Below are 15,532 nucleotides of genomic sequence, written 5' to 3' on the forward strand. Positions count from 1 at the left end.
TAGCGTAATGCTGCAAAGTAGCAACTTCCGAATGTGAGACTAATGTTGAATATGAAACTCAATTCACCTCGGTCAATTAACACACCTTTTCAACGTATTTAGTGTGAAATGTTCCCACCCCTTGGATGACTAAGGTCGTACTGATTTCTCCGCCATGTGTTTCAGAACAACGTTACGCAACAACGTCTCTCCGATGGTCTTTCCTCCGCTTTGCTCCAAGCTCAACTAAACTTTTTTTTTTATACTCAAACATCTCCGCGACTTATTGAGTGGTGTAATAATCACGCGACATAACAATTAGATAATGAAATTCGTTGCCAACGCTTTTAATAAACAATTTTAATCGATTTAATCAATTCGTTGTTACAGCCCTAAACAAGAGCAACAAGTCTCTAAGAGTCATTGTGATCCTTGATGAAACTAACATTGGGACCAGCAAACCATTCCTAAGTACCGTTGTACTCCCGGAACAAGTGCTTGAGCCTTTTCTTGAAGGTGGAGAGACAGTCAGTGTCTCTGATGGAGGTGGGGAGTTCATTCCACCACTGGGGGGCCAGACAGGAAAAGAGTTTGTGTTGGGACCGGGCAGTTTTGAGCGGTGGGACCACCAGGCGGTTGTCTGAAAAAGACCGTAGGTGGCGGGTGGGGGTGTAAGGCTGCAGGAGAGACTTGATGTAGTTGGGTGCAGTCCCGTTCACTGCTCGGAAAGTCAGTACCAGGGTCTTGATGCGGGCCGTGATGGGTAGCCAGTGGAGAGAGATGAGGAGCGGGGTAACATGAGAGCGTCTGGGTATTTGAGAATGAAATAGCGCGTCCCGTTTTGAATCCATACGGAACGGGTTTTGTCCCGTATTTTCAGAGTTGTCTTCATTGCAGCATCCCATGCAAATCATCCCACCCGCATTCTGTGAAGACTCGTCCTATTCTACCCCTGATTGGGTAATACTCGCTGCCATCGTTGGTTTGATCGGTTTGTTTCAGAGTTACGCCAATCAGAGTCAGATGAGGGCGGGTCTGTTGGCGGAGAGTATCTGGAGCTGCTTGCCCCCCGCCCCCCGTAATAAGTACACTTATAAAAGGAAGTAGGCTTGACATGCTCCAATACTGCACACTACTACTTCTGGTCCACTGATGTTATCGTTTTTAATAATGTTCATGGAAGATCCTTTGCAAGTCTCCTGCACTATGTATATATTTCCCAATATACCTTTTTTGAGTATCAAAGCTTTTGTTTAATTTAAAGTTAATAAGTCATGGATCTGTTAATTTAATAAGTGAATGAAATATGGTTCACATCTCACAAGTTCCTCCTATTTTTTGTGGTCTCACTGTCAATCTTTGTTGTTTATTATCGTCATAGCTGTGTATTCAGCTATAACGATATGACCACTTGAGTTGTGATAGAGAGAGACTGAGTGCACCCCCCCCCCCCCGCGGCAGGCGTCCCTTATTTTATTGAAGGTGGCAACCCTAGCCTAAACTCTACCAAACTAGGCTACAATTGGTGTTATTAATCCTTTACGCAAAATGGCAAATACATCTTTGGTATGGAGGCAATTGATCAAAGAACTGGGTGAATCAAAACATGTTGAATGCACACTCTGCCAACAACGGTTTATATTCCATAGTTCAACGTCGAATGTAGCCTACCACTTGAAAACCGTAAGTTGGCCATCGGATCATTATTTTACAATGTGTAGCATATAGGCCTAGGATTTATATGTTCCGGGAACAAAAGTTTTAGGCTATGTCTATTTATGCTGTGCTACTGTAGGTCTAATCATCTACATTGTATTGTGGAACAACAGCCTAGTTTTTTATTTTTGAGAGACGCTTTCAACAATTATGTCGGCTTTGGATGTGCTAAATTGTGCTAAGCAAGATTGCAGGTTCATTAACTGAAGGTTACAACTTGAATAATCTAGGTTAAAAATATCACATCCAAATCAAATTACATTTTCATCTCCAACAACAAAATCTTTCTCTGTTGCACTGTTCCCCACTCGTCTTCTACGTAATCTCGATATGTCTCAATATGCCTTCTTACGTATATATTCCTTTCAGATTATCTCTTAAAACAGTGAGGTAAAACATCATACAAAATGGTTTGATGAAAAACATTGTGACATTTATAGAAGAAAAAAAACATTTCAAATTTCGATTAGTTGATTTTCATAAGTGTTTAGTCGAGTCTTGGTTGACCAAGTTCCTTAGTCGGGGACAGCCCTAGATGGCACCGTTATTCATAGCAACTCGTATTAATCATTTAACTGTTAATCACAAATATAGTACTAAAATATAGCTGCAAGCAGCAATGAAGGGGCCAAGCAGCATTCGATATGGAAATTCAGTAGCTAAAGAAGCAAAGCAAACCTTGTAATAAAATATTTGCTTTTTAAAAATCGCATTATACTCTTCGGCAACTTGGTGGCGCTACCCCAAAACTTTTACCTTCATGGCATTGCGCAAAACACGTATTCCGAGTTTTGTAACGATGAGCCGATGTGTTAGGTAAATATGTCACTTTGAGACAAAATGCGCTGGCTAGAGGTATATTCTGTTATATCTACAAAGCACAATAAATCTGACTCTTCTTGAGTATAAATGCCCTGAAAATGAACCATTATAGTTACCATTCTGATTAAACTGCTAGACAGCAACTAAGGCATACCTGGCTTTGCTAAACAGATGATCGGGTATCAAGACTTGCTTGATGACTGTGGCTGGATTCGATCCCATGACCTTGCGTTTTAAAGGAGCCTGTCTTATACCAGTGAGCTATTCTCACTGCTGGGAAATGCTGTGTTCGGTTACTCACAGTTCTAAAGTTATGGGCGTAAACACACTTCCAACTTTGACCCCATGGTGGCGCTATAGTGCCTCAGGGATCGACATGAAACTTTGTGACAATGATCAGGAGACCGTTCCAAATGGATTCGATCCTACAACCTTGCGTTTCAAAGCAACATGTCTTATCCCAGTAAGCTATTCTCGTTGATGGGAAATGCAATGTTCGTTACATAATTTAAAAAAAAGGAAGCCGTTTCTCCCGTGGCGAGCTTTGTCAGATTTGACCCAAGTATTAACAGCTGTAATTCAGTCATATTTTGACATATCAAGGTTATTGTGGTAAGAAGATTATTAGATTACATGCTCGTGATGACATTTCCAAAGTTTTGACTCCATACGGTAAACCGTCACAGAGTCAAGGCCTCACGTCCGCTTTTGTGTCCTCTATGTCGAAATTGTTTGCGCGTTATTCATGAACGGTTTGACTTATCGATACAATTTTGATAACTTTTTGTCAGCATGGTCTGAAAATGATCTGTTACGATTTTCATGAAAATCGGAGCAACCCCCTAGGAGGAGTTCGAAAAAGTTAGCTTTTCGTACAGTACAAATGACGGAAAAACCATCATGACGACAATGACGTCACAGGGTTTATTCGAATCGTCTGCATCCAAGGAATCCAAAGACACCTCAATTAAGAAAAACGGTCTTACGGTTCAAAAGTCGTGGACGTAAACACACCTTCAACTATGACCCCTTGGTGGCGCTATAGTGCTTCAGGGATCAACATGAAGCTTGGTGACAATAATCAGGAGACAGTTCCAAATCAGTGTGCCAAATTTCAAACCTCCACACCAATCGGGTCTATGGGCTGCCAGAGACTCCTAGTCCTAAGTATAATAATAATAAATATAGCTGCAAGCAGCAATGAAGGGGCCAAGCAGCATTCAATATGGAAATTCAGTAGCTAAAGAAACAAATCATAAAACAGTCATGTCATTTTGAGACAAAATGCACTGGCTAGATGTAGCAGCGTTGTATCTACAAAGCACAATAAATCCACTTCTTCTCGACTATAAATCCCATGACAATGAAATGTTACTGTTACTAATACGATTATACTAATAGACAGCTACAGTGGCATACCTGGTTTCGCTAAACAGATAATCCAGTGTCACGACATGCTCGACGACTGTGGCTGGATTCGATCCTACGACCTTGTGTTCCAAAGCAGCACGTCATATCCCTGTGAGCTATTCTCACTGCTGGAAAATGCTGTGTTCGGTAACATTATAAAAAACAGGAAGCCGTTACTCCCGCGGCGAGCTTTGTCAGATTTGACCCAAGAATAAACAGCTGTAATTCAGTCATATTTTGACATATCAAGGTGATTGTAGTAGGAAGATGATTACATTACATGCCCGTGATGACATTTCCAAAGTTTCGACTCCATACGGTAAACCGTCACAGAGACAAGGCCTCACGTCCGCTTAGGCGTGCTCTTTGTCTAAATGGTTTGCGCGTTACTCGTGAACGGTTTGACTCATCAATACAATTTTGATAACTTTTTGTCGGCATGGTCTGAAGATGATCTGTTGCGATTTTCATGAAAATCAGATTAACGGCCTAGGAGGAGTTCAAAAAGTTGGCATTTCTTAAAATACAAATGACGTAAAAACCATCATGACGACAATGACGTCACAGGGTTCAATCGAATCGTCTGCATCCAAGGAATCCAATGATACCTCAATTAAGAAAAACGGTCTCACGGTTCAAAAGTTGTGGGCGTAAACGCACCTCCAACTTTCACGCCTTGGTGGCGCTATAGTGCTTCAGGGATGGACATGAAACTTGGTGACGATAATCAGGAGACCGTTCCAAATCACTGTGCCAAATTTCAAAACTTCGCACCAATCGGTTCTATGGGCTGCCATAGACTCCTAGTCCTAAGTATAATATTAATAATAATAATAAAACTAACAGTTACAATAGGTGCCACAGCAGCTTCGCTGCTGCTTGGCCCCTAAATATAGCTGCAAGCAGCAATCAAAAGGCCAAGCATTATTCGATATGGAAATTCAGTAGCTAAAGCAGCAAAGCAAAACTTTTCATAAAAAACATTCATGTCATTTTGAGACAAAATGCACTGGCTACATGTAGCAGGGTTATATCTACAAAGCACAATAACTCCGCTCCTTCTTGACTATAAATCCCCTGACAATGAAACGTTATCATTACCATTATGATTAGGGTTAGGGTTAGGAAGATGATTACATGACATGCTCGTGATGACATTATCAAAGTTTCGTCTCCATACATTAAACCGTCGCAGAGTCAAGGCCTCACGTCCGCTTTGGCGTCCGATTTGTCAAAATCGTTTGCGCGTTACTCGTGAACGATTTGGCTCATCGATATATTTTTGATAACTTTTTGTCGGCATTGTCTGCAGATGATCTGTTGCAATTTTCATGAAAATCGGAGCACCGGCCTAGGACTAGTTCGAAAAAGTTGGCATTTCTTAAAATATAAATGACGTAAAAACCATCATGACGACAACGACGTCAATCGAATCGTCTGCCTCCAAGGAATCCAATGATACCTCAATTAAGAAAAACAGTCTCACAGTTCAAAAGTTGTGGGCGTAAATGCACCTCCAACTTTGACGCCTTGGTGGCGCTATAGAGCTTCACGGATCGACATGAAACTTTGCTGGCAATAATCAGGAGACCGTTCCAAATCAATGTGCCAAATTTCAAAACTTTGCACCAATCGCTATGCATAATAATAATAAAACTAACAATTACAATAGGTGCCTCGCAGCTTCGCTGCTTGGCCCCTAATAATAAAACTAACAAAAACAATAGGTGCCACAGTAGCTTTGCTGCTGCTTGGCCCCTACTTATGTGTCAGGCAGTCATTCAGAATCAGAATGGGATTTATTCGCCATGAAAGTTTGCACAGACAAGGAATTTGCTTTGGCTGGAAGGTGCATACAATAAACATATAGGAACCTAAAATGTAAATATGTACTTGGAAAAGAAGCGAGCAGTTGACTGGGTTCAACAAGATATAAACTTTATTGTTCAATATTAAGGTCAATCTGTGGTTGCTTAGGTATATGACGTATGTTTGAGTGAGATTTGAATATTATGGAGCAGGATATCGTAATAGGCTATGAGACAACATGTTTTAAATGTATTTCATATTCCGGAAAATCTAATTTTGTGGACGTTTATTATACAGCAGTATAGTTTGTGAGTGAATAAAACTCTCTTACAATTTAAGTAGTGTTCCATCTAAACTTGTTATATGGACATTATCATCTAGTTAGGCCTATCTGAAGTAAAGTACACCCTTTTAAAGGGGTGATTGACTGGGTTTTTGGGGTATTTTACATTGTTTCTTAAGGTGTCCGAATTGGGTATGTAACATTGGTTGGGCTGAAATTGGCCCGGGTGCTGTTCTATGCCCCTTGATAGATCCTTGGAAATTTTCCCCGGAAAAAACACTGGCTTTTCTCCTTTTATGGTATGCTCATTAATATTTAGATATGCTGCGCGCTGATTGGTTGGGTTTCAATGACTGAAGCTGCGGAGCAAAAACGCAACGCGGCCAACAGTACTCACTGAAACACCGAATGGGGGAGAATTGAAATAAAAACGTGCAAATAAATCTATTGTGTCTACACAACACTGGTTTCAACAGATTGTGTAGATATCATTTGAAATGATAACGTTAGTTGTTTCCACTTCTGTTGTAGAAGCAAACTGGATTGACTTAGGTGGGTAGAACATTACAGCTATGCAAACTATATCGTGATTCAACTGAGCTTCAGTTATCTAGCTCTAAGTATCTTGCTGAAAAATAACCGGACAAAGATCTGGACAAACATGCATCGTGAAGTGTAGATTTACATATAACACGGGTAATTTGTTCGAATGAAACACAGTCAGGATCATGAAATGATACGTTAGCCCCTTTGCCAATAAACTACATTCTATCTATGCTCTTGCGTTAGCAAGCTAAACTAGTTTACGTGCCTACAGAACTGTCGTTATTCAACTGTGACAAGGTAAATCGGTTCTTCAATCAATCGCGCCTTTAATGTTATTTCCACAAAAAAACTTTTATTAGGGTACAATTTTAACAGATCAAACAGATTGAATAATTTTGCAGTTAATTGTGATTAGTCGCAATTAATCATGAAATAATGCGATTAATCGTGATTAAATATTTTAATCGCTTGACAGCCCTAATTATTATTAATAATAGTAATAATTTGTAGTATTATTAGTGGGTGTGCTCACAACTTCAGCGAGCACAATCATTGTTCTCTCACATATATTATTATTATTAATCTTTTCCCACTCCTAAGGATCCGTCGATATTTGGACTACATAGCATTGCATCCATTGGTGTCACAAATGTATTTACGTTCCGTTGCACAGCTAAGGAGGTTACAACGTTTTTGTGGCAAAAAGTGTCTTTTGTGCACAAAGGGAACTCAGTGCTAGCCTACATCACAATGTCAGCACACGTTAGCAACGACGCATAGATACGACGTGCATAGATATGCTAAGACTGTTGCACAGCAAGTATTTTATCGCACCTTGTGTACTAGCAGCATCATACATTTAAGCAATTCAAGACTGGCATGTACAGTAATTAATGTCACATTAATTATTCTATTTCAACTCAAGCTTGTGTGGTGTGTCGCTGTCTTCAATGCCACAGGCTAAACTTTATGTCAAAAGAAACGTTTTTAATTTCCGGCACATTCAGTGAAGTTTGGCTAGCAACAGCACCTACGCTAGCTTGCTCTTATCACAATCCAGCTTCTCCACGCAGGGCTCTAGACTGAGACCAAATGGTCGCTTTTGGCTTTTATACTGACAATGATCGCTTCCAGCAAACTTATTTTGAATTAGCCATTTCCCCCTAAATAAATATAAAGCTTATTTACGTGTTTGGGGGCATATTTTCAGTTAGCAGATGGTACTGTTTGAATTACGATTCCATCTGAAAAATATTGCTGGTGACAATGTTGTTAGAATAACTTGTTCAATGGGGGTTTTGCTTGTTTCATAATAAATTGACCCATCTACAAACAACACAAGCAAGCACACCCTACAATTTCCCCAGAAATTGTACCCTCTCTAGTTATTAGGGGCCAAGCAGCGAAGCTCAGAGGAGATGGAAGGCTTGGTGACCGGCACAGAGAAATGCGCATCTATTGTGAACAGCTCGCACCTTTCGTGTCTCTTTGTGGCGCTTGTTGTAGGAAAAACATCACACTGCTGTAATTATGACAATAGAGAAATTATTATGGCTGATATGATTGAAAATTAACCTCTTAATTGCCGTTTTTACTTTCAAACGCTATATTACTGAAAACCATGATGCAAAGCTCTTGACTGATTAGTATTGCCACTAATATGTAGACAATAATAAGCCCAAAGTGCATATCTGGATATTTAGGGGCTCAGGGCAAGAGAAGACTGTGTGTATAGGCTTCTTCCATAGAAAACTACAAGGCCCTGATATCCAGGACTACAAGACCCAGATATCATGGGACAGATTTATGACCTTAAACTCAGTAGCCCCGTGCAGCTGTGTTTCAGGCCTCACGAAGGCCCTGGAAGTGGGAGAACATAAGAAAAGTACTGCCAATTCAAATTCTGTGAAATTGACCAACCGGGTGTGATCCATAAATGCATCAGTGACCAACTATAATGCACCAATGACAAAATATCACAAAATAATGGAGAGTAAATATATAAGCCAATGTTCGGAGAAAAATGCCAGTCAGACTCCGGTCTACATACGTTTGTTGGAATCAATACTTTGTGTTGGATTCAAATAAACACTTTGCATCATACTTTGCTGCCGTTTCTGTGCTGTTTTACATTTTGATATTGGTTAAAAACGTAGATTATTAATTTGACGACACGCTTCACAGCCAGTGTGTCCCAGGTGTTAGAAAGCTCCAGATGTGAGTTAGAGGGAACCTGATGTGTTTCTCACTTACCTGGCTAAACCACCGTAATCTAGTCCCTCCTCCCCTCTGAAGATGACGTATAATCGTCTTCTCAGGTCATAGGGCTTTAGGGCCATAATCTGGAAATGTGCACACAGTTAGCAACACTGAATAAAACATTCAGTTAACACTGAATAATAAAAATATGGCATGCTCACATTTAACATGAACACTTTTGTGGAAAGCAGCTGTTAGTAAATCCAAAAGTAAATGCTATTATGTTACACTCCTAATACTCCTAATACTCCTATATGTATTTGTGTGTGTGTGTATGTCATACTCTGTATGTAAGTTAATGTGTGAGAATGTTGCTTGTGCAAGTGCATATGCAGGTAGGTGCATTTCAGTGTGGAATTCTGTTTAAAAAATAAAAACACGACACAGAAAGGTCAAGTCTCTTACTTGCTGGAAAGAGTCTTCAAATAAAGTCTGCCTTGATACAGTAATCTTCACATGGCTGGGGAGTGCATTGGACTGAGTAAAGAACAGAAAAGGCATTTGAGAAACCAAACGCATCTTAACGCCCTACATTTTGGTGTCAGAAAATTAAACAAAGATTCCATTATGTGAAGTGATTTACAGATTTGAATTGAATCATGTATTTCATATTTTTTTCTTGGAAAAAGAGAGAAGGGAGAGAAAGTATTACCTGACACAGGTAACGGAAATGTGCAAGCTTCCACCTGAAACTGCGCTCATAGGCAATCTGAGGACCTTTGGTGCTGAGACGACCGATATGAAGAAAACAAATGTCAGCATAAGTCAGACAGAGGTTATTGTCAAATTATTTAAATGTACTTCTTTAATTATGGCACGAGGAGCAGAATAAAAGAAGTTTGAAGCCTATTTTAAGTTCAGAATGTTTCAAAATTCTGTTTTATTGTTGTTCACAATGCTTTAACTGTGATTACAGGTTTCCTTAAAGGTGGATAATTAAGACATCGTTGTGACCAGAATTTCTAAAATTTGTATTTTTACTTTGGATTTGATTTCACAACTAAATCCACATTCTAGATGAGTGGAATAGCATTGGGGGGAGAAGTTAGATTATTTTTAAGGAGCATTAAGTAGTCCATGTACTTACACAGAGGACTTTCCGGTGCGTGGGTCACTGAACGTAGTGGTCCGTGTGTTGTGATCCACAAAGTACCGGACCCCCTCACGTGTGTACCGTATCTCCCAGCCCTCAGGGAGAGGGTCTTCATTCTGTAGCCTGGAGACACACACATATACAAAAATGGGCACAGACACTTGGGTAGAACAAGCGTTTAGAGTAAAAGAGGACAGCAAGGAGACTAAACTGCTCTGAACTGTTTTTTGCTGGTTGTGCATGAATACAGCCTCTGTGCCAAAATAAAAGGTGCTAAGGAGTGCAAAAGAGGTGGCAGGCAGGGGGTCTCAGCAGAGCTATGGCTCACCCTTGTGTGCGTGGGTCCTCCCACTGTGTGGTCTTCGTGTTATGGTTGACAAAGTACACCCGATCGTTGGAGTCAACACGTCGTTCTGGGGGGAGGGTGGGGATGTGGAGCAGGGTTAACACAAAAATAACCACACATTTGTGGTCAAGGTTGACCCTTCTAGCTATGCTAGATTAATCACAAAATGTGCATTTTGTGGGATTGTTTCATTGGTCTTATGTGCCATTGGTATTCGGTGCATCTTTGCATATTGCTAATTGTATTGCATTGATATGTACGCCTTAAGATTAAATGAAATAAGTGTCTCTTCAAATTACAGGCCAGTATGCTTGTAGCACAGGCAACAACATTACATTCATACAATAGCATTGTTTCAAAATGAGTCGGTCTCTGACAAGCTACCACTGACTACACTGATCAGAACTTTATCTTGATATCTAGGAGGGCATGATTTAAAGCAAGTGATGAGTTATGCAGATAGTGTTATCTGACACTGTTTTACTGATCGCTCATCATTTTGATAAAAAAGAGGACAGCATAGAGGTGAGATGCACATAAGAACAAGAATGAGGGACAGGGATAGTAGAAACTAAAACATATTTATGTTTGAGAGAGTGTGAGAGAGAAACAGAAAGATGGAGAGACAAACAGGGAGGGAAAGTGAGAAAAAAATCCTAAGAAGTCAATGTTTGAGGCTTGCAACTGCCACAATAGATTGGAGAGCACACCCTGCAACCAAGAAAACCAAGGTGCAATTAAATTCTCTGAAATGGTAAACCTGAGGTCAAAGGGTAGCAGTCCCTAACCCAAACCACTAATGCCATCACTGGTGGCTCCCGGGCAACTTCCCTCCATAACTTACCCCAGCCAGGAGGCAGCGGCCCCAGAGGGTCATTTTCCGCTGACATCATCGAAGCCTGAATGAAAGAGATGGGGATGTACACGTCCAAATAGGTCCAGGAACCAAAACATACAAAAAGATAAATATATTCCAAATTAGGTGAATTGCTAAGACTGTACAACTGGCTAGCCGGCGGACAAGTAAGCTAGCACTAAGTCAGGCCTGACAATGTTGTCTCTCTGAGTCTGTGTTGTGTGAGTTAATCATCATCAAGAGTAGATGAGATTATGGCCTGGTTCAAAGACCCACAGTTTCTGTCAAAAACAGGTAAAAGTTGTGTAAAGGGTAGGGGTAGTGTAAGTGGAATTGTCAGACAGCTCTGACTGGCCAATCAGGATGATGTAATCACATCAAGTGTCTTGTATTTTCTGTGTCACCCCTAAGGAAGATGGTTTGTTGTCATTCTTAACACATTTTGGACCTGTGAGACTTAAGTCAAAATAATATTTTTTGAATAAAAGTGTTCCATTGACATAGTATAGAAACGTGTCTCTACAATGACAACCCGGACAACCTACAATTTACTCCTTCTCAACTTGGAGAGTGCTAAAATGTAGGAGCTACTTCTAGCAACAACAAAGAAATCAGAGAAAGGAGTTATCTGACCTCGTAATCGGTAGCAATCAACTAAGGTGTGTGTTTTACACATGGGCACTTGTGGTCTGTGTGTGGGCTTTCTTGTGTGTGTACCGAGTAGAGGTATCTCTGGTTGAACTGGTGCATAGCTCCCTGCAGCTGACTGCGCTGGGACTGCCACTGTTCGAAGTTGCGGACTGACTCCATGGTGGGCCTCTGCCAAGTGGTGGTCCTGGTGTTGTGATCAACGTAGTAGATGCGCCCCCGGTCGTCCACACGCCTTTCCCAGCTGACACACAAATGGACACAGAAGGTGGGAGAGAGTGAGACAGATTGATATATAGTCAGAAGTAAACTGACATAAAATCCACTAAAATTGTGAGGGGTTATGTCACTGTGTTGTCATGGTAAACAATCACACTGAAAACAAATAAAAGCTTACCATTGGTCCAGTTTGCTTACCAAAGTTTAAGCAAGATAGTAGTAACATCTTGGTAACATGTACACAATTAATAAAGTCTACAGAGAAGATGCGAGATTGGGTTTTATAGTCCACATGGAATGACACCACTGTGTGTGTGTTTTTCCTTTCACAGGTAATAAACAGAGATTCGTTTGATGACTGACCCTGTCGGTAAAGGCTGTGGTCTCTCCCATGTGGTGGTTCTGGTATTGTGATCCACATAGTAGGTTCTCCCGTGGGGGTCCTTTCTCTGCTCCCAGCTAAGCACGCACACACACAAACAATTATCCGTAGCCCAAAACATACACAAAATTAATTCAACTAGTCTTTACAGGCATCTTCTTTCAAATGTCCACATACTGTAACCCAAACACTAGGGGTCGACAGATATGTGTTTTTCAGGACCGATGCCGATACCGATTATTACAGATCAAGTAGACCGAAAACCGATATTTGGAACCGATATATGACTAGTGTAAAAATGAAAATAAATGTCACAATAAAAAGGCCTCTGACAAAGACTCTCTTTAAAGGTGACATGACATGAAAACTTCATTTTATGAGGTTATTTAACATTAATATGAGTTCCCCTAGCCTGCCTTTGGTCCCCCAGTGGCTAGAATTTTCGATAGGTCTAAACAAAGCCCTGGGTGTTCTTCTCCGCCTTTGACAAAATGAAGGCTCAAACGCTCTGTTTGAAAATCTCCTCCAAGTGACGTAGATACGAGAAAGGTTACCTCCCCTCTCTCTGCTTTGCCCGCCCAGATCATCTGGCCCGCCCATTAGAAACTGAGCTACAGTACCACCGTGCAAGGGCAAGTGCGATATCGGTTTTTCCTGGAGAGACATCATGGCGAGCAAACAAACTAAGCACAACAGTTGCTCAGTGCTTGGATGTACAAATGCAAGCTCAAATCTTAATTAAATTCCTTCATCCGAGCCTCTGCACAACCAATATCTAAATTTTATTTTCGCTGGAAATGCGCCGACACAACTTCCCAAAGTTTTGCATGTCTGCGCCAAACATTTCAGCCACTACTGTTTCCTCAACTTGAGCCAACACAAAGCTGGCCTTGCTGAAATTAAATTCTGGATCATTACTAAATCTCCTTGGTCAAGCTACAAAACTTGGACAAGTAAGTTAACTAACGCTATATAATTGTGTTGCTTTACTGAACATTGTTACCTACCCTTAGAATGTGGCTGTAACATTAGCTCTGCAGCTAACAGCTGAATTACTGTTGCTAACGTACAAACCCTGTAACGCCAGTGTTGTACACTTCTTTGTTATTTGGATAACCGTTATGCTGTTGGTGTTATGGCGTGCGCGATATCCGCCTTTCCCCTCTTTGAAATTATTATGAGTGTGCACCTCTGCAAATCAGGGTGATCAGATGAGAAGGGGCAAATTCGAAGCATTTTACAGTAACGGGGCTACGAGCCAGCTGAGTTACTGTCGCTAATGTAAAGGTAGATGGCATCAAGTGTGTGTGTGAATACAAAAGCTGTAACGCCAGTGTTGTACACTTCTTTGTTATTTGGATAACCGTTCTGCTGTTGGTGTTATGGCTTGCGATATCCGCCTTTCTCCACATTGAAATGAATGAGTGTGCACCTCTGCAAACCAGGGTGATCAGAAGAGAATGGCTTAATTTGAGGCATCTTACAGCAACGAGGGCTGGGTCAATCCTGTTAACCGGTGCCTTTTAATGTCCCCAGGAAATCCTACTTCATAATTGCTGTAAAATGTTACAAATGTTTATTCTAAAAGGCTTTAATTATAGGTTTAGGTCTTCCTTATCATATAAATAACCAAAAAGTGTCTTTAAGACAATTAGTTTATATTTTAACCACTTTTGTATTTTGTACACATGTTCATTTTGCCATGTTTTGCCATGTCCCCATCACAAATGATCAACTCTTACAATAAATATCAGTCATTAAATAATAAAATATTCAAATGATTTGCTCATTATGTTGTAGACCAAGTTAAAATCGTTCTACTTTTACATATTTTTTATTAAAAAAATAAATTTAAACCCTTTTTGAGGAGATTTACTTTGTGTCCCCCCCAAAAAGTTCCACCCTGTTAGGTTGTAGTTTTTCCCTCTTAAGAAAATAGCCTACACTTCCCATGTCACAAAGTTCATGAAATGACATCATTTCCTGTGGCAGGAATTCAACTTGGCCAACTGAAGTTAGTATGAACTTTCAGATTTATCTTTTTTCCAAGTTTCATAATGTCAACCTGTTTGTCACAACCTTAAATTTCCACCCTGTTAGGCTACTTTGTTAAGAAAATAAATAACATTTTATAATTTCAAATATGGTTTTATATAAGAATTAAAAGGCTGTATACATATAGGGTCTAATGCTAGCTAGATCATGATCACTCACAGAGCTAGGGCTAACATAGTTAACAAAATTCCCCCCTGTTAGGTTCCACCCTGTTAGGTGTGTACAGCCAACAGGGTGGAAATATTGTTAGAAAATGTAGTAACATAATAAGTTGCATACAATATTTGTCATGTATTTGCAACAAGGGACATATAATGGACAAGTAAAGGTAAATATTGTTATGCCTTTACATTTTTTTAACTTTGTGATTGTAATTTATATGTCTTAACAGGGTGGAATAATGATATGGTCCATGTCTGAACCAAATGCCCATAATTATTAGGATTTAAGTGCATGAGCTTGGCCAATATGTTTTCCAAACAGTTAAACATATCTCTTTCCTGATTAAATGTTAAAAACATGAAAAATAAATAATTTTGTTTTCAGAAGTTACCAGGTCCAAAAGGCACCGGTTAACAGGATTGACCCGGCTACGAGCCATTGCGATACATCCGTTGTAAACATTAGTGCATGTTGCCGCCCCTCTCCTCCTCATTAGCATTTAAAGCTACAGACACAGAAACAGCGCGTTCTGAGGAAAGCTGATTGTGGGACTACTTATAGTGGCTATAATTCTGCACCATGGCTGAATTTCGGGAAAGAGACTTCAGATACAGTATTAGGGGACCACTAAGGCCTATATAAAAGCAGCCAAAAACAGCATGTCATGTCACCTTTAAATTATTTTAACCATATCTTTAATTTTGAGAACAGTTAATAATAACAACATTAATATTAATAGTAATAACAACATAAAAAGTGCAGGGAGCATCCAGCAGCATTCTGTAAACATTTTGTTAAACTTAAAGTAAATTGAAACCACAATAAGCAACAAATGACAACAAATAATTTTAAAAAATGAAAAAATACTGATACCAGGGGCGCTGTCAAGTCGGCGATGGAGTAGGTTGTGTTTAGTTTGAGCTCCCGTTGAACTTCAGTTTTTTTTA

At 40.1% G+C, this 15,532-nt stretch overlaps 1 protein-coding gene across 4 annotated transcripts in view; it reads right to left on the reverse strand.

The window, feature by feature from the left end:
- wwp1 (WW domain containing E3 ubiquitin protein ligase 1) overlaps window positions 1–15,532 on the reverse strand; it is a 91,016-nt gene that overhangs the window by 13,251 nt on the left and 62,233 nt on the right. For all 4 annotated transcript variants that reach the window (XM_084703106.1, XM_084703105.1, XM_084703103.1 and 1 more), the window contains 8 exons: window positions 12,350–12,445; window positions 11,837–12,011; window positions 11,108–11,162; window positions 10,246–10,330; window positions 9,912–10,040; window positions 9,477–9,549; window positions 9,230–9,301; window positions 8,819–8,907 (listed from right to left, as the gene is read on the reverse strand). In XM_084703106.1, the coding sequence (XP_084559232.1) occupies window positions 8,819–8,907; window positions 9,230–9,301; window positions 9,477–9,549; window positions 9,912–10,040; window positions 10,246–10,330; window positions 11,108–11,162; window positions 11,837–12,011; window positions 12,350–12,445 (774 nt within the window). The remainder of the gene's footprint in view (window positions 1–8,818; window positions 8,908–9,229; window positions 9,302–9,476; window positions 9,550–9,911; window positions 10,041–10,245; window positions 10,331–11,107; window positions 11,163–11,836; window positions 12,012–12,349; window positions 12,446–15,532) is intronic.

This window comes from Hypomesus nipponensis, chromosome 8 (assembly GCF_054491055.1).
Source record: "Hypomesus nipponensis isolate SF chromosome 8, ASM5449105v1, whole genome shotgun sequence".
Taxonomy (NCBI): Eukaryota; Metazoa; Chordata; class Actinopteri; order Osmeriformes; family Osmeridae; genus Hypomesus; species Hypomesus nipponensis.